A 20,252-nucleotide genomic window follows, 5' to 3' on the forward strand; every position below is an offset into this window, starting at 1 on the left:
GAAGGTTTGAAGATGAGTCCCTTGTGCTCGCTGCCAAACAGTGGCTCCAACATGTCGGTGCACAATTTTACCGTGCGGTTATACAGGCGCCAAGATGGCGTAAGGCAGTTGAAAGGGATGGAAATTATGTGGAGAAATGAAAATATTATTCCTAAAGGATGTATCTACACACTGTAAAACTTTGAAACACGTAGAATAAAGGATGGTTTAAAAAAATAGTGTGTATTTCTTTTGGAATGACCCTCGTAAATGTAGAGTGCTTGAGAACGCGCATAAACGAGGAACAGCTATCTGAATAACTGCACCACTCGAATAACCCAGGTTGACCAAGACCATTATGGGTCAGGGAGCCAATTAGTGGTGTGGATGCGGTTGGATGCTACGCCTGGGGTGTCAATATCACGGTGATAATTCGAATGACATTTTATTATCAAGACGATGACACAGCGTAATGAAAGTGTCTCACAGCATCGTGCAACATACAGGCCCCAGCACAGGCTGGGGAGTAACACTAATGTGGGTGATCAGTTTCGTGGGACTGGTGCCGCAGATCACTGAGCTCAGTGGATGTGACGATGTGTGGGCTACAGTGGGGAAGATGAGTAGATGTTGTCTGTTGCCAGATGTTTTGACAGCATAGGGCGGTTGTACACCTCGGCACTCTTGCAGACAGCCTGTCCCGCTTGTCATGTGGGAAAGGCTCTGGTCTCCCATGATGGGGTGACCAAGACTGCAACAGATTCTCGCAGTAACATCAGGGGGCTGTGCAAACTTACCTTGTTCCAATCGAGTGAGGATGACGACTTGCATATCAACCACGAACGGCCCTCATTAGGAGGTCATCTGGTGGCACACCAGCCTTCTCCCCATCTGTGACATCTAAAAAGTATGCGGTGGCAGGCCACGGCTGCAGCATGCAGTTTGATGGCCTTGTCTCGTCATCGAAGACAGCAAGTTGGTGGCTAACAGACCATTATCGATCAGCTTGTTGTGGTTTCATTGTAACTCAATAGACAGTAGTTTCCTATCCTGTTGACAAGGATGGAATGGTGACATGACTAAATGTGAATGTGAGCTCCGAAGGCCCAGTTACATAAGCAGCAGAGCCCATGCCTATGACTCAGTGACTCCAGGTGGATGAACGAATTTTTCTTAGTCTACTGGACTCATCAGGGTGCTTTGCTCGTTGTCGTATTCTGGGTTGTTTAGATCGCGTCTTTCTGCAATATTTGACTACCGCAGTGGCGCACTAGTGCTTGGAGTTACGGAGCATTACTTCACATTATCCTGTTATGATGTATTGCGGAGTTTGCTGTTTTCCTTCCCTCTCTCGGTTGTGTGGCAACAGTCGACTATTGCCTTGCCTTCTACTACTTTAGTGGCAGGCCTTGTTGATGTATCGATTGTCATACCAGTACGAAGCTGGCCCTCTTTGCTCTGAGTTAGCAGGTAGGAACTTCAAAAAATATGGTGCAACACAACCAATAAAAGCTTAGGTTGCGGAACGGCTTGATATCCTCATGCTGCGAGAATTGTAGTGAGCAGCAATGCGATGTAGCAGGCTAAATGAGCCGGTAAGACTTGGTAGGCAGGTTGCAACAAAACCATGTCTGCTGTGTGCAAACAGCGAGACTGCGGAATAAGAATACCCATACTCAGGGCCGTTGCTAGGTGTTTTGCCGCCCTTGAAAAATGACGCCCCCTCTTTTTTACTACCATCGGTCTCCCCGGTTCCCCCTCCCTCATACACAACCACCAGCATCCACAGCAATGTAAATCTCTAATTATACTTCTAGTCATTAAACCAGACGTTCTCATTTTCTGGGGACAGTCCTCAATTTTCATTCTTTATCCTCAGTGCCTTTAAAATTGGTTGAAGACAACAAATGTCCTCAGTTCCTTACTTTTTGTCCTCAAATTTTGAAATTTCGCAAAATAATTGAAATAGAGGGAATATGCTGAACATTATTGATGTGTATGAATGGTCTGGGTAGAAAGGCTCGCACACTTTGTATTAGGTTGAAGTGCTCCAAGGTGGACGGAGGAACTGTGACAGTACAAACAGATTAGTGACACACAAATGTACACTTTATTGCGCTGCGATACTTAACTGAAGTTGTACAGCAACTCAGAACCCGCTGGAAGTGCTTGTGGACAGATACAACTAATTAGTGGCTTGTCAATGCGTGCTCTACTGAATATGTCAACAAGACTACGTCCGTCCTCGGCGTGACACTGTCAATCACTGTAGTTAACACTTGTAAGCGAAGGCTATAGGCGACTCTACTTGTAGACCACGTCTCGCAGGCTGATTTCCACTTTGGAACTGTATCTACGAACAGTAGCGCTAGAAGTCCGTAATAAAACTGTCGTACGCCAACCTGAACATGAACCTTTGCCGCCTGTGACCGCCGCTTAACACAACACCGAAGTCCATCTCAATAGCGGCGCCGCGGAGATGACTGATTGGGTCGCGCTTGTGGTTGGCGGTGAACTTCAAAGCGCCCCCCCCCCCCCCCCCTGGCGCCATTCGGAAACTGTCTCAGCGCGCCAACTCCGATTGTGTCTATTGGCAAGGACACAACAATTTTCAACTAGAACTCAACTGAATATACCAGAGCAACCAAATTTGGTATCAAGTACCTATTTTATTTAACTGCAAGAAAATGGACTAATAAAGGTGTCGAACTATTTTCTGGTGCGAATGATTTGCTCCTTGAATTTAGAAGTTGCACTCTACTGATGGGAGATATGCCAAAGCATCAAACTAAGTCATCTGGATAACTGTGGTATTATTTTGTTTCTGTTTTAACAGAAATGAGGAATGAATCTCATCTTCTTCAGCATCCAGTTTTGCCAAAGTAAGAAAGGCTTATTAAATAACTGTTCGATGTGGTTTTGAGAACAATTAGGTGTTTCAATTTTTACTCTTTTTCATTTCTTCTCCTCATTTGCTCAATTTTTTCGCTGTTTAATTTGAAATTAACTTTTTCCACCCTCTGCCGCCCATAAAATTCTGCTGCCCTAGGCGGCCGGTGGCGCAGTGGTTGGCACACGCTGACGATAGTTCAATCCCGCGTCCGGCCATCCTGTTTTAGGGTTTCCGTGACTTCCCTAAATGCCTTCGCGATGGCTTCTTCGAGAGCTCTGTCCATTCAAAATTTTAGAACTCTGCTCGCGGCACTCGGCACAGTCGACTGACCAATGACGTCACCGATTCACTTGCGACGTGAATAGTCGCTGATTACACATTTTCGTGTGACGCACACCCACCATGAGTAGTTGATTTTGACTAGATAGTCCGTTGGGCTGTATGCTTCCATCCACAGTGGGCAAAGATTACCATCTGATCAGAACGGAATGGCCTACTGGAAATACACACTTTCGCCGGCCGAAGTGGCCGTGCGGTTAAAGGCGCTGCAGTCTGGAACCGCAAGACCGCTACGGTCGCAGGTTCGAATCCTGCCTCGGGCATGAATGTTTGTGATGTCCTTAGGTTAGTTAGGTTTAACTAGTTCTAAGTTCTAGGGGACTAATGACCTCAGCAGTTGAGTCCCATAGTGCTCAGAGCCATTTGAACCATTTTTTTTTTTGAAAGACACACTTTCATGGATTTGCTACTGTGCTACGGACTCAGCCTCAAAACTCTGTCCATACATTAAATTCTGTTGGATCTCCTTGACCTTTAGTAATCGAATCGAGAGGGAGAGGTTTCACACTGCAAAAATTAGAAATCTCGTACAAGAGTTTTCCTCGCGAAGTTTCCGCAGTTGTCTAAAGTGAATTCTAATGGCTGCAGTAAGTTTGGATCTACATTCTTACGTCGAAGTGTGTTTCCAAAATCGAAATTAGAGATATAGTAGCTTGTGAGTAGGTTCGCTGGTTATTTGGTGCGAAGACAAAGTACAACTATAACACGATGTCTGTAAAAAAAAAAAAAAAAAGAGACTTGTTTCGAGAAAACATGATCACATCAATTCGATGTTGTGTTTTTAAATTAAGTAAGTCACACATTTGGATAACTGACGAGTCGTGTCTCCAAACTGCGTACTGAAGTCTCACTGATGTTCATCCGACTCTGAAGCAACCCTTTTGATGACCAGTAGTTTCATTCCAAATATCGAGATGTTAAAAAACACAGATTAAAAATAGCTGAGTGATGCGAAAAAATGTTTTCTTTCTCACAAATAGTAGGCGAACTTCACCCACATTTCAGTGTAGGATTAAAATGAAACACGTAAATACATTTTTTAATAAATAGCATGTCGTGTTTGCTTTTTACTTTATGTATGTCCTATTTGTTTCCCCAAAATGAAATGGAAGTTCAGTTTTCTTTGCACTTATTATTTTGACGTTCAGCGTCATTAGCTTGCCGCGTTGTTATTGTGGGTTTTATGAGACTCGTCTGAATAGTAAGCCGACTCATATAAATTAAGTTTATGTATATTTTTTTTAAAGATCACTTTAGACTGTCTCTAGTGGCTACCATAGAGCACTCTGGTGTCTGATGTGCGAACAGTTTGCGCTTGATGAGCTGTCTATGGGCTGCTTTAGACAAGCTACCAGAAGCGAATAACGATCACATTCAAAGGCAATTTGTAACGCCATGAAAGCGTATAGCCTAGTCAATGTAGACCAAAAAATGTCGATTAGGGGAAAAATCGTGTAGTCGAAAACTTTTGCGCAGAGCTAGGAGGGAGTGTCCTGAAGAACATACTAAAAATCCTGACAGGTAGGGGTATGAGCGTTGGGGTGGGGGGGCACTTAAAAGTCACTTACTATGTTTTTCTTGAATAACTCGAAAACCGCGGCTTCTAGCAAATATGTTTCTCAGTACAAAATTAAACTGCTTAAAATGCCCTACAAAAAAATCCTGTTAATTTTTCTACAGGGCCGATGGTTTGCGCGTTACAGGAGACGGAGACATCGCAGTGATTAAAAATATTCTATTATTGTGTGAAGTTATCGTTTATTCGTTTATGCTTAAAAGAAGTGATTTAAAAATATTAAATGTGTGCTCCACATCTAAGCGCAGAAGAGATGTATTAAGAGACAAATTGTGTTTCGCGGGTGCAACAGGTTGTGGGGGGGGGGGGGGGGGGATGTGTAGGAAAGAAGCTCGGGTTAAGGTGGGTCACCGGATTGTTTTCATGCACTTCTCCCCATTATAGGTCTGCATAGTGTTGACTGGGTAGATGATTTCCCACTCTGTGTACCTCACCAAGCCACAACAAGCAACTGCAGGAAGACTCGTCTAATGCCGACCCTTCCAAAACTCTTCTTATGAATCAGTGGCGAAGCAGTGCATAATATGCTCGCGGATGTTGATTTTTTAAAAAAGCGTTAACACTACTTGGAATGCATATGTTAGTTGCTAATATCACTAACAGGAAAGAAGCATATGGGCAGAATCTATGTAAATCTCTGTACACTGTTCTACACTGCTAGAGGAGAAACTGGTTCTGTCATCAGATACAGCAGCTGTGGCGTTCTTCCAAGAAGGCAAATTCCCCCACCACGAGCGCTGACAGGCTATATCTTCCCAGCATTTCCTGCCAAGTTCTCTTATATGAGTAGTTATTTTCACTCTATTAACCTCCTTATTCCGTGCCCAGCGATAGCCGTATCGTAGGTGCAATCACAACAGAGGGGTATCTGTTGAGAGGCCAGACAAACGTTTGGGTGCTGAAGAGGAGCAACAGCCTTTTCAGTAATTGCAGGGACAACAGTCTGGATGGTTGCCTGATCTGGCCTTGTAACACTAACCAAAACGGCCTTGCTGTGCTGGTACTGCGAACGGCTGAAAGCAAGGGGAAACTACAGCAGTAATTTTTCCCGAGGGCATGCAGCTTTACTCTATGGTTAAATGACGTCTTCTTGGTTAAAAAATCCCTCATTTAGATCTCTGGGCGGGCACTACTCAGGAGGATGCTGTCGTCAGGAAAAAAAAATAAATGTTAGATCCCTCAAGCGGACAAATAGGTTAGAAAATTTAAAAAGGGAAACTGATAGGCTGAAGTTAGATATAGTAGGCATACCGGTTGCAGGAAGAACAGGACTTTCTGGTCAGGTGAATACAGGGAATAAATACAAAATCAATCAATCAATGCACGAGTGTGTGTAATAATGAATAAGAAGATAGGAATGTAGGTAAGGTACCAGTGAACGCATTATCGTAGCTAAGGGGGACACGAAGCCCATGCCTAACGCAGTAGTACAAGTTTATATAGCAAATAGCTCCGTAGATGATGAAGAGACTGAAGAAGTGTCTGGTAACATAAAAACAAATTATTCAGGTAGTTAAAGGAGAGCCGGCCGGTGTGGCCGTGCGGTTAAAGGCGCTTCAGTCTGGAACCGCGTGACCGCTACGGTCGCAGGTTCGAATCCTGCCTCGGGCATGGATGTGTGTGATGTCCTTAGGTTAGTTAGGTTTAAGTAGTTCTAAGTTCTAGGGGACTTATGACCACAGCAGTTGATTCCCATAGTGCTCAGAGCCATTTTTTTTTTTTTTTTTTAGTTAAAGGAGACGAAAACTTAATTGTGATGGGGGACTGGAATTCGATAGCAAGAAAAGAAAAGGAAAAATAGTAGGTGAATACTGGCTCGACGAAAGGAACGATAGAGGAAGCCGCATGGTAAATTTCGCGACAGAGCATAATTTAACCATCGCTAACACTTGGTTTAAGAATCATGAAAGCAGACTGTATACACGAAACGGACCGTGAAACGCAGAAAATTTCAGATTGATTATGTAATGGTAAGACCAAATTTTAAATTGTAAGAATATTCCAGGGGCAGATGTGAACTCTGACCACAATTTATTTGTTACGAGCTGTAGATGATGCCGAAGAAATTGGAAAAAGGTACGAAATTAAGGAGATGGGACCTGGATAAGTTTAAAGAACCAGAGATTCCTGAGAGTTTCTGAGTGAGCATTAGCAGCTGTTGACTAGAACTGTGGAAAGAAACAGAACAGAAGACGAATGTGTTAACTTTAAGAGACGAAATAGTGAAAGCAGCAGAGGCACAAATAAATTAAAAGAGAAGGCCCAGAAGAAAACTCTGGATAGCACAAGAGATACTGAATTTAATAGATGAAAGGAGAAAATATAAAAATGCAGCAAATGAAGCAACCGAAAGAGAACACAAGCGTTTAAAAAACCACGTCGACGGGAAGCGCAAAATTGCTAAACAAGAATGGCTATAGGACAAAATGTATGGATTTAGAAACATCTTTCACTAGTGTAAAGATAGATACTAGATACAGGAAAAGTATAGAGGTCTTTGGGGGAAAGAGAAGCAGATGTATGAATATGAAGAGCTCAGATGAACACCTGTCCTAAGTGGAGAAGGGAAAGTTGAAAGGTTGAAGGAATATATAGAGGATCTATACAAGGGAGATGAACTGGAGGGCAATGTTATAGAAAGGGAAGAGGACGTAGATGAAGATGACAAAGGGTGATATGACACTGCGAGAAGAGTGTTTGACAGAGCTCTGAAAGTTCTAAGTCGAAACAAGGCCCCAAGATTAGACGATATTCCGTCAGAACTACTCATATCATAGAGAGAGCCATCCTTGAAAAAACTCTTCCATCTAATGTCCAAGATGTATGAGAAAGGATAAATTCCCCAACACTTCAAGAAAAATGTAATAATTCCAATTCCAAAGAAAGTAGTTGTTGACAGATGCGAAAATTACCAAACTATCAGTTTAATAAGTCATGGTTGCCAAATACTAACACGAATTCTTTACAGATGAATGGAAAAACTGGTAGAAGCTGACCTCGAGGAAGATCAATTTATTTTCCGGAGAAATGTAGCAACACACTATGCAGTACCGACCCTACGACTTATCTTAGAAGATAGGTTAAGGAAAGGCAAACCTACGTTATAGCATTTGTAGTCTTAGAGAAAACTTTTGACAATGTTGATCGGAATACTCTCTTTCAAATTCTAAAGGTGACAGAGACAAATACAGGAAGCGGAAGGCTGTTTACAATTTGTGCAGGACCAGATGGTACTTATAAGAATCGAAAGGCGTGAAAGGGAAGCAGTGGTTGAGAAGGGAGAGAGACAATATTGTAGCCTATCCCCGATGTTATTCCATTTGTGCATTGAGAAAACAGTAAAATAATGCAAAGAAAAACTCGGATTAGAATTAGAGTTCATGGAGAAGAAATCTGATCTTTGAGGTTTGCTAGTGACATTGTTGTTCTGTACGAGACAGCAAAGGACTTGGAAGAACAGTTGAATGGAGTGAACAGTGTACTGAGAGGAGGATGTAAAATGGACATCAACAACGGCAAAATCGAGGTAATAGAAAGAAATTAAATCAGGTGGTGCTGATGGAATGATTAGGAAACAAGACACTTAAAGTAGCAGATGAGTTTTGTTGTTTTGGCAGCAAATAACTGATGATGGCAGAAGAAGAGAGGACGTGAAAGTAGACTAGCAATGGCAAGAAAAGCATTTCTGAAGAAGAGAAATTTGTTAACAACGACTACAGATTTATGTGTGAGGAAGTATTTTCTGAAGGTATTTGTCTGTAGTGTAGCAGATATGGAAGTGAAACATGGACGATAGGCGGTTTAGACAAAAGGAGAATAGGGGCTTTCGAAATATGAAGCTATAAAAGAATTTCTAAGATCATATGGGTAGATCACGTGACTAATGAAGAGGTGCTGAATAGAATTGTGGAGACAAGAAATTTGTGGCACAACTTGACCAAAAGAAGGGATGGGTTGACAGGAAACATTTTGAGACATCGAAGGGTCAACAGTTTAGTACTGGAGGGAAGTGTGTGTGTGTGTGGGAGTGGGGGGGGGGGGGGGACTTAGAGACCAAGAGATGAACACAGTAAGCAGAAAGATGTAGGTTGCAGTAGCTATTCGGACTTGAAAAGGCCCGCACAGGATAGAGTAGCATGCAGTCTTCGACTTAAGATTACAATAGCAAGAACACTGCATAGGTGTCTACATATGAACTAAACCGCTGTTTACAATCTGCATGATTTTTTTCTGTAGTGAAAAGGTACATGTATTGGTTTCTGAGGTTCCTGGACAATATTGACATTCAATGTTGGAAAAAAAGTTTTACTTTCCAAAATATAACAAGGTTTTGATCCATTTTTGGCGCCCCATGCATGTTAAGGTGCAACATCTAGCAGTTCATTGTTCTCACACTACTACTTTTCTGCACGACATAACTACTACTTTAGTCGAGCTATCCAGTGGCACACGATCTTCATCAATATTCGTTTGCTCACGCAGTGTGGAGCATTTGGAAACAGTATTCAATCTTATTCACACACAAATGAACTTCACAAACTGAACAAGGGATCTGCTTACCCCTGCACTGTGGAAATTTGCATCACTGTCCATCTCCCTATAAAGATAAGTACTCAACATTGGTTCATTTGTGTGTCAATAAGGACAGAAATTGTTTCAAAACGTGTTTGTTTGCATGGCCATCATCGGCAGCAAGCACAGAAATATTTGTTTTTAAATAAAAACGCATTCTCTTGCTGCACTGTATTTTATTCTCCCAGATGCATTTCGCCTTTTATCACTGTAAGGCATTATCAGTGGGATCTATAATGATACAAATGTAGAATGCTTTTATGTTTCGAACATTTTTCTTCCAACTTTTCATTTTGTTTGTCCTCGTTGTTGCCATTAACACAGAAATTTGACCGAAAACTGTAATTCCAAGACGGAACTACTTTTAGTTCACATGCTCGAAACATAAAAGCATGCTTACGTTTCATAAATAGAGCGGTAGTGCTGCCTCCAGCATCTGAACAGATGAGAGGAAGCGCACATGCCAACTAAAAACGCGAAGAACTGTAAGTAACCACATATTTACACAAAAAGTGAGAAGTGAACTGTTTCATATACATATAATACATATCAAAACAAAAGTGTATAATAATTGTATCATTGTAGATCCAACTGATGATCCCTTCAAGCGAAAAACGGCGAAACGCGTCTGGGAGAATGAAATACAGTGCAGCAAGAGTAGGCATTTTTTATTTACAAAACAAATCTTTGAAAATTTTCGATACTGCAGGATTAAAGGAGTATTGATGTAGATCGTGTGTCCTTGGGCAGCATGGACAGTTATGTGGTAAAACAACACAGAACTGCTAGATATTGCACCTTACATGCATGGTGTGCCAGAGATGTGCCAAATCATGTTCTCTTATATATTGGTAATTACAAAGTTTCTTTCAAAATTTCTTGTCGGGCTTGTCTAATAACTTCAAAAGACAATTGAAGCGATCAGAGTACAAGTAGTGTAAACTATCAAAAATTGTGTTTTGAGAACAGAATTATAGTAGACTCTGCACTACGAGACCTTTTCCGCAGACTAGTGAATGAATTCCCTAGTTGAACTGTGTGGTGCCACATGGCAGCACTTTACGTGGTAACTGAAATACCTGTTTATTATTTCAGAGGACAAGTGAAGCGAGTCCATACTGCATGCTGTGTTTCAAAGTTCTATGGTTCCATTACACCAAATAATGATTACTATGGACAGAGTCAACTATTCAGAAGAAAATGAAGGTACACTAATGTAATTCAAAATGCACTGCGAAAGATAGGTCACATTTTTATCATTTATAAGATTTTTATAAAAGGTTTCACAACAACATAACCTATTTTGAAACTACAGCTTTCACTGCAAAATTTTCAAAATATTTCTGGAGGTTTACTTATCCGCAAAGTATCGGAATAACTATAGGCCATAATGGAACCAAAACCAGGTCATTATCAAGTTGTGATTGCAGCTATAAGACGCAGAAAAAATATTTTTTTTACCGAATTCTTTCCACAAAATCGAATGTGAAACAATGCGTATGCAGATCACGTACAAATCCCAAAACAATGATTTTTAATTTTTTGCATGAGAAGTAAAAATTTTACTAGGAAAATAACTACAGAGAGAGGTATAGCTTTGCTTCATCAACATGAAACAATGTAACTTCAAATTTGCCTTGCTGTGCAGTGTATGACAGAAGTTGCGTGGAGTGACCAGCACTCTTGTGTTTTTCTGGGCTATACAACGGAAATTCATCTTGGAACGTAGCGCTGTCATCCCAGCGTGAACGACTTAAGTCGCTCCAACTATGTTTCTACGCATTCCACCAATGTGGGGTACTTCTGCATCATATGACGAGTCCCATCACGTATCGGATATCGCATGACCTTAGAATTGCTCCTAAAGGCAACTCTTTGTTGGCACAGCCACCGTTGTCCATCGCTCACAGCCTGTATTATTTGGTTGAAATTACCCTTGCAACTAATTTCACTGATAACAGTTTGTAATATCAGAAGCTTGAACATGTTAGGGAAGGTAGAAAATCAAAAAGGAAATGCAAAGGCTCAATCTCGATAGAGTAGGGGTCAGAGGAGTGAAACGGAAAGAAGACAATGATGGTCAGATGAATATAGGGTAATATCAACAGCAGCAGAAAATGTTGTAACGGGAGTAGGATTCTTTATGAATAGGAAGGTAGAATAGACAGTGTCTTACTTTTAACAGTTCAGTGATAGGGTTGTTTTTATCAGAATCGACAGCAAACCAACACGGACAACGATAGTTCAGGTGTATATGCCGACGTCGCAAGCTGAAGATGAAGAGAGAGAGAAAGTGTACGAGGATATTGAAAGGATAACACAGTAGGTAAAGGGAGATGAAAATTTAACAGTCAAGGGGGACTGGAATGCAGTTGTAGAGGAAGGGGTAGAAGAAATGGTTACGGGCACAAGGAATGAGAGACGAGAAAGACTAATCGAGTTCTGTAATAAATTTCAGCTAGTAACAGAGAGTACTCATAGGTTCAAGAATCACAATAGAAGGAGCTATACTTGGAAAAGGCCTGGTGATATGGGAAGATTTTAGTTAGATTACGTCATGGTCAGGCAGAGATTCCGAAATCAGTTACTGGATTGTAAGGCCTACCCGGGAGTAGATATAGACTCAGATCTCAATGTACTAGTGATGAAGAGTAGGCTGAAGTTTAAGAGATCAGTCAGAAGAAGTGGCATGTGGAAGTACTTCTTTGTACCAATATTTTTCTTTCCAGCTTCTGTTATCGCCCTTTTTAGAGTTGTCCATTCCTCTTCAACTGCACTGCCTATTGAGCTATTCCTTATTGCAATGTCTATTGTCGTCCAATGATACACTTTAAGTTCTCTAAGGCTATAGACATTGCAATAAGGAATAGCTCAATAGGCAGTGCAGTTGAAGAGGAATGGACAACTCTAAAAAGGGCGATAACAGAAGCTGGAAAGAAAAATATTGGTACAAAGAAGGTAACTGCGAAGGAACTATGGGAACAGAAGAAATACTTCTTCTGATCGATGAAAAAGAAAGTATAAAAATGTTCAGGGAAATACAAGTCGCTGAGGAATGAAACAAATAGGAAGCACAGGAAAGCTAAGAGTTAATGGCTGTATGAAAAATGTGAAGAAAGCGAACAAGAAATGATTGTCGGAAGGATTGACTCAGCATATAGAAAAGTCAAAAAACCTTCGGTGAAATTAAAAGCAAGGGTGGTAACATTAAGAGTGCAACGGGAATTCCGCTGTTAAATGCAGAGGAGAGAGCAGATAGATGGAAAGAGCACATGAAGACCTCTATGAGGGGGAAGATTTGTCTGATGTGATAGAAGAAGAAAAAGGAGTCGATTTAGAAGAGATACGAGATCCATTATTAGAATCAAAATTTAAGAGAGCTTTGAGCTCTGGAAGACTTAAGACCAAATAAGGCAGAAAGAAGAGATAACATCCCATCAGACTTTCTAAAAAACATTGGGGAAGTGACAAGAAAACATCTATTCACGTTGGTGTGTAGAACGTGAGCCTAGCGACATACCATCTAACTTTCGGAAAAACATCATCCACACAATTCGGAAGACTGCAAGAGCTGACAAGTGCGGGAATTATCGCACATTCAGGTTACCAGCTTATGCGTCAAAGTTACGTAAGAGAATAATATACAGCACAATGGAAAAGAAAATTGAGGATGTGTTAGATTACGATCACTTTGAGTTTAGGAATGGTAAAGGCAACAGAGAGGCAATTCTGACGTTGCAGTTGATAATGGAAGCAAGACTAAAGCAAAATCAAGACACGTGAGTAGGATTTGTCGACCTGGAAAAAGCTTTCGACAGTGTAAAATGGTGCAAGATGTTCGAAATTCTGAGAAAAACAGGAGTAAGTTATAGGGAGAGACGGGTAATGTACAAGAGCCAAGAGGGAATAATAAGAGTGAACGACCGAGAACGAAGTGCTCGGGATAAAAAGGGTGTAACATAGGGATGTAGTCTTTCGCCCCTACTGTTCCATAGGTACATCGAAGAAGCAGTGGTGGAAATAAACGAAATATTTAGAAGTTGAATTAAAATTCAAGGTACAGGATATCAATGATACGATTCGCTGATGATATTGCTACCCTGAGAGAAAGTGAAGAAGAATTACATGATCTCCTGAATGTAATGAACAGTCTAATGAGTACAGAATATGGATTGAAAGTAAATCGAAGAAAGTAATGAGGAGTAGCACAAATGGGAACAACGAGAAACTTATCAGGCTTGATGATCAAGAAGTAGATGAAAAGGAAATCTACCAGCTAGGCAGCAAACTAACCACGGACAGAGCAGGGAGGACATCAAAAGCAGACTAGCACTGGCAAAAAGGGCGTTCCTGGCCAAGAGAAGTCTACTAGTATCAAACATAGGCCTTGATTTGAGGAATAAATTTCTGAGAATGTACGTCTGGAGCACAGCGTTGTATGGTAGTGAAACATGGATTGTGGGAAAACCAGGACAGAAGAGAATCGAAATGTTTGTGACGTGGTGCTACAGACGAGTGTTGAAACGTGGATTGTTAAGGCAAGGAATGTAAGGAATGGGAAGATTCTACGCAGAATTGGAGAGGGAATCAGTTTTAGCAACATTACGCCACACATAGACCATTTAAGTGTAATAATGAAATTGCAGACCTCAACAATGTGATACAAGGATGTACAAGCTACGACAGACAACGACGCAAGTTTCTTAAGGCCTTGATCAGGGCAGGAATTCCTCGACCTACATCTGTGACGGACCTGTTTCGACAGATGACCACAACGAACATGCGAGCGTTGTCCAGTTTCTTCAAGAAGCGTATATCTACTTATGTCAGACTCAAGGGTTCGAGTGTAAGAAGTTGTGATATATGAACTGTGTTGAGTGCGTGAATGTGCAGAGTGTACCATGAAGTTACCTGTAATTTCTAATGTATATACTATATATGTGATATTCTGTACCAAATCTATAGTTACTCACTTCTCTGCAGGGTTAATGACAGAGGCCAATAAATTAAAAAGTGAAATAATAACAGCAATATTTCATTAACATAAGGAAGTCAAATATTAACACATTTTCAAGGAATATTTAAAACATAATTTAATCAGAGTGCAGGCACATTAAACAGTTGGGACAAAGTGACCTGGGACCAAATGACAGCCAGTCAGTATAAACGGCTACATTCCTCGCTACCACCGCGAGTAAGTTAGTGTAGTCTCACGTCCTGGTGTTGCGAAACAGACCCCGAAGGCAGATGAATCTCACTGAAGATGTAACATCAGGCGAATGCACAAGGAGTAACCACTTCACTTAAGGTGTCTGTAGTAGAACTGTTCATATTTTTAAAAATATCGTGAACCGATGTATCGATATTTAAATGGACGTCGTTATCGACCTTGGATATAACGAAAAGAAGTACCGATACAGCAATGAAAAAATATCGATGTGACTGCCTATAAAAATATCGGCTGCACATTGTAAATATAATGGCAGTTTTAGAGCTGCTTATTTAAGTATTGATTTATTTTTAGAAATTCTGTACATCCTCAAGCTAGCAGCCTACCTATGCTCCTTAGAGCAAGAATTGAAAGGAAAACCATGTACGTTCACGCCTGGCGATAGCCACTTTGCTAACAATGGTAAAGGCATGTAAGAGGCACAATAAAAGATGTGTGATGGGTCTGTCGTTAGCTTTCGTCACTTATTGGATGTATCCGGAAGACTTCATGTAGACTTAGCTATTTTTTCATTTCTGCCAAACGGCAGTGACGTAGCAGCTGCAGTGTCAAAAGTTGTGTGGTGAACCTAAACGTTGGAGTTTTTGTTGGCAGCGCCGAGCGCCGATTACGTCAGCATTTCCCCTCACACGTCTCCGCCCACTGCAAAGAGCAATCTTGTCATTTACATTTTTGTTCATCATTTTCAGCAAGGAATTCCGGTGTGAAGAAATAGAACACAAGTTGCGTTAAAGACTGATTTTTATCGCCACTAGTGTGCTATTTCTTCACAACGGAAGTCTTGTTATTCCATTCACACCGCCACCCCCCCCCCCCCCCCCCACTGCAATAAGACTACTTCTTCTGTGGCACATACAGGGTGGTCCATTGATCGTGACCTGACCAAATATCTCACGAAATAAGTGTCAGACGAAAAAACTACAAAGAACGAAACTTGTCTAGCTTGAAGGGGGAAACCACATGGCGCTATGGTTGGCCCGCTAGATGGCGCTGCCATAGGTCAAACGGATATCAACTGTGTTTTTTAAAATAGGAACCCCCATTTTTTATTGCACATTTGTGTAGGACGTAAAGAAATATGAATGTTTTAGTTGGACCACTTTTTTCGCTTTGTGATAGATGGCGCTGTAATAGTCACAAACATATGGCTCACAATTTTAGATGAACAGTTGGTAACAGGTAGGTTTTTAAAATTAAAATACAGAACGTAGGTACGTTGAACATTTTATTTCGGTTGTTCCAATGTGATACATGTACCTTTGTGAAGTTATCATTTCTGAGAACGCATGCTGTTACAGCGTGATTACCTGTAAATACCACATTAATGCAATAAATGCTCAAAATGATGTCCGTCAACCTCAATGCATTTGGCATTACGTGTAACGACATTCCTCTCAACACCGATGTTTTTGAGATTCCCGATTCTCGCGCAATTTGTCTGCTACTGATGTACGGATTAGCCATGACAGCAGCTAAAACACCTACTGGGGCATCATCATTTGTTGCAGGTTGTGGTTGACGTTTCACATGTGGCTGAACACTTCCTGTTTCCTTGAATAACGTAACTATCCGGCGAATGGTCCGGACACTTGGATGGTGTCCAGGATATCGAGCAGCATACATAGCACATGCCCGTTGAGCATTTTGATCACAATAGCCATACATCAACACGATATCGACCTTTCCGCAATGGTAAAGGTGCAGTTTAACACGGGTAATGTATCACGAAGCAAATACCGTCTGCACTGGCGGAATGCTACGTGACACCACGTACTTATACGTTTGTGACTATTACAGCGCCATCTACCACAAAGCGACAAAAGTGGTCCAACTAAAACATTCATATTTCTTTACGTATTACACAAATAAAAAATGGGGGTTCCTATTTAAAAAAAACGCAGTCGATATCCGTTTTATCTATGGCAGCGACATCTAGCGGGCCAACCATAGCGCCATCTGGTTTTTCCCTTCTAGCTAGCCGAGTTTCGTTCTCTGTAGTTTTTTCGTTTGATACTTATTTCGTGAGATATTTGGTCCGGTCACTATCAATGGACCACACTGTATACTTGCTCCACGCAGTCAAAATGGTAGTTTGGTCATGATGGAAGCTCAAAGAACAGCAAGACTCTTTCACACATTGAAAGTAAAATTATGTTCTTCTTTAATTTCAAAAGAACAACCTCAAGTATTTACCGAAAATTGTGAAAAAAATATAATATAAAATAAAAATATCGGCACTCGTTGTTGCCATTCCGATATCGATATATCGCTTTGTAAAGTGTAGTCGATATTTGTCGACATATTCGTAATACTGATATATCGATATACAGTGAAACTTCTTTATAACGTTCCTCCATATAATGTTTTCCTCTATGTTACTTCCGTTTTTTTCGATCCCGACTAAAGCCCGTATAAACAATGTTAAATTTTCCTCTTTACTGCGTTGCCTCTATATTACAATTTCTTCTATGTAATGCTCATATTTTTGGAACCCTGGTCAATGATTTACCTCTTTAAAACTTTAAGTTAGAGAAGGTTTCTGTTATTAAAAAAGTGGAGGCATCTCCTGGTGTGAGTCGCGTGGAGCTAGCGAAGCAGTTTGAACTGGCCCCCTCAACACTCAACACTATTATGAAAAACAGATCGTCGATAATGGAAGGGTTTGAGAATTTTAGAAATTCGAAACGTATGCGTTTGAAACCATCGACTTACGACGAAATGGAGGAAGTTTTATTAACTTGGGTTCAGCAAGCACGTGCTGCAAACATTCCTACAAACGAAACTATTTTGAAGGGGAAGGCGCTTCAAATATCACTGCAGTTAGGAATGGAAAATTTTAGGGCGTCCAATGGATGGATTGATGAATTTCGACAGCGTCATGGTGTTCTATACGAAGGGGAATGTGGAGAAAGTAAAAGTGTGGAAGAAACAAACTGTGGCTCAGTGGATGCAGACTCTCCCTAATCTGATACATGGCTGCAAACTGCGTGACATTTATAACGCTGACGAAACCGTCATGTTTTTTCAATTTAATGCCTGATAAGACATTTACTTTTCGTGGGGAAAATTGCCATGGCAGTAAGAAGAGCAAGGCACGTCTTACCGTTTTGTTGTGTACAAACGCCGATGGCAGTAGAAAACTGAAACCTTTGGTTATCGGGAAGCCAAAAAATCCGAGGTGCTTGAAAAACATTTCCACGTTTCCGTGCAAATATACAAACAATGCCAAGGCATGGATGACGAGTGATATATTTTTACGCTTTCTCAGAGAATTTGACGCCAAAATGGGGAATGCTGCAAGAAAAGTGCTGCTGTTTGTGGAGAGATGTGCGGCGCATCCACCAGACGTTTCCTTTCTGAGAAATGTGAAAGTAATTTTCCCGCCACCCTACTGCACCAGCCATCTGCAACCTTTGGACTTGGGAATAAGGTTAAATATAGGACTGTCCTTGCAAAAAGGGCCTTGAATTTGATGGACCAAAGAAAACTGGGAAGCCAGCAGAACTGAATATTTTACAGGCAATGAATTTAATTATGTAGTATTGGAGGGAAGTCAGTGCTGAAACTATTAAAAACTGTTTCACAAAGGCGGGATTCTGTGAGAATGAGATGGTGCTCCTGTGGAAGATGTTGCAAGCGATTTTCAAGAGTTTTAGGAATTAATTGGCAGTGATTCTGTCACTTTTGAGGACTTTGTGGCTGTAGATGACATCGTGGCAACCACTGGAGTGCAAAGTATTGAGGAGCTGACTGCAGAGAGAAGCTTGGAGAATAATATGGTAGTGAAATTGACAGTGACAAGGAAGATGACGCTGTGCCCTCATATACTAAGGCAGCTGAAGCCTTTGAAACATTTAGCAGATATATGATGGCCCATAGACTTGAGGACAGAACAGTAGTTCAACTTGCTCATTTGGAGCAAGAAATGATTGCCATAGAGTCTATGAGAAATAGAAAACAAACATGCTTGCTTCAATATTTAAAAAAAATCATAGATATGTGATTTTCAGATTGCATACGTTCCTAGAGTTTTGTACAAATTTAAGTTCCGTTTCATAATTTAATTATTAAAGTAATTTTTTGTAACTAATTGTTTTTTAATCTGTACCATTTACTGTATTTTTATGTAATATGTTCAGTATATCATAAACAAAATTTGGCTCATATTCTATAACTGGGTCAACTGAAGAACGGGATACCGCCTGTCAGCTTTGGACAATGATGTCATATCTTAGAATCTGTTATAACTTTTTACAGTACAAACTGATCCATTTACTTTCACCCATCCACCTACTGGGCCCCATGTTCTAATTACAAAAAGTAATCTTTTGATACATTGATCATTTGCAATGAATATCATATTACAGTGTTGTGAAAATTTAAAATGTCACCTATGGCACCATTTGTCAAAGCTGATTAGTGGTATCCCGATCTTCAGTAATTCCCTATAATTATTATTTGGAAGCCTTCCTCTTTAGAGTGTTTACCTCTATACAGTGTTCAGAATTTTTGGTCCCTTGAAAAACTTTATAGAGAGGTTTCACTGTATCGAAATATCAGTAGCCATAGTCTGTGACCAAAAGGAGCAGACAGGAGGTGCGGCGTATGGTGACGTTAACTGCGAAGTTGGGCCGTGCCTTGAAAGTGAAGGAGGAGCCGGTGACGAAGATGAGGGCGGCGATGGCGAGCTCCTCCAGGGGCCGCCACGGTTCGGCCAGCAGCTGGGAGGCCGCAAAGGCGACCACGGCCAGGTAGCAGGCGCACACCAGCCGAGCCCGCGCCGCCGCCGACGCCGACGCCGCCCCCGGCCACACGCCCAGCAGCCGCAGCGCCGCCGCGCTGGGACCCAGCAGCTCGTCCGCCGCCTCCATGACGCTGCCGGCGCTGCCTCTGCGGACACGTTTGTCTGCTAAAGGGCCCTTTGCTCCGGAGCTTAGTGCGGGAGCCTACGCGAGTAGTAAACGTTGTGAAAACACACTTGACCTCTTAGCAAAAATTAGTTCTCAGCTAATATCCAGCATCTAACCGGATACAGGGATTAATGAACACAGTGTTGTAGAGAGAGTGAGTATTGTAACCTCCAAATCCTCTAAAAATAAGCGACAAATATATCTGCTGCGCGGGATTAGCCGAGTGGTCTTAGGCGCTGCAGTCATGGACTGTGCGGCTGGTCCTGGCGGGGGTTCGACCCCTCCCTCGGGCGTGTGTGTGTGTGTTTGTCCTTACGATAATTTACGTTAAGTAGTGTGTAAGCTTCGGGACTGGTGACCTTAGCAGTTAAGTCCCATAAGATTTCACACACAAACAAACATATCTACTCAAAACCAAGTGTTTGAAAATTCACTTGACGCCTTTCTGAGAGACAATCTCCACTTCTTCCAAACTGACTGTGTAACTGCAGATCGAATTATCAGTTTAATAGGTCACGGTTGCAAAATACTAACGTGAATTCTTTGTAGACCAATGGAAAAACTGATAGAAGCCGACCTCGGGGAAGATCTGTTGGATTCTGGAGAAATGTAGGAACATGCGAGGCAATACTCATCCTACGGATTATCTTAAAGGATAATAATTATAAAAAAATCCGCCTCGATTGCACAAACTACCTGGTGTTTACCTAGGTTTCAGCGTGGGTAACCAGGCCGCCTTCAGAACAAATATAA

The 20,252-nt window shown here is 41.4% G+C and overlaps 1 protein-coding gene across 1 annotated transcript in view; it reads right to left on the reverse strand.

Moving 5' to 3' along the window:
• The window catches only part of LOC124788432, a 120,962-nt gene extending 111,582 nt beyond the window's left edge, over positions 1-9,380 (reverse strand). Inside the window, exon 1 of the mRNA XM_047255703.1 lies at positions 9,348-9,380. Coding sequence (XP_047111659.1) covers positions 9,348-9,380 — 33 coding nt within the window. The remainder of the gene's footprint in view (positions 1-9,347) is intronic.
• Between the last annotated feature and the right edge of the window lie 10,872 nt (positions 9,381-20,252).

The sequence above is a fragment of the Schistocerca piceifrons genome, chromosome 3 (genome assembly GCF_021461385.2).
Source record: "Schistocerca piceifrons isolate TAMUIC-IGC-003096 chromosome 3, iqSchPice1.1, whole genome shotgun sequence".
NCBI classification, from domain to species: Eukaryota; Metazoa; Arthropoda; class Insecta; order Orthoptera; family Acrididae; genus Schistocerca; species Schistocerca piceifrons.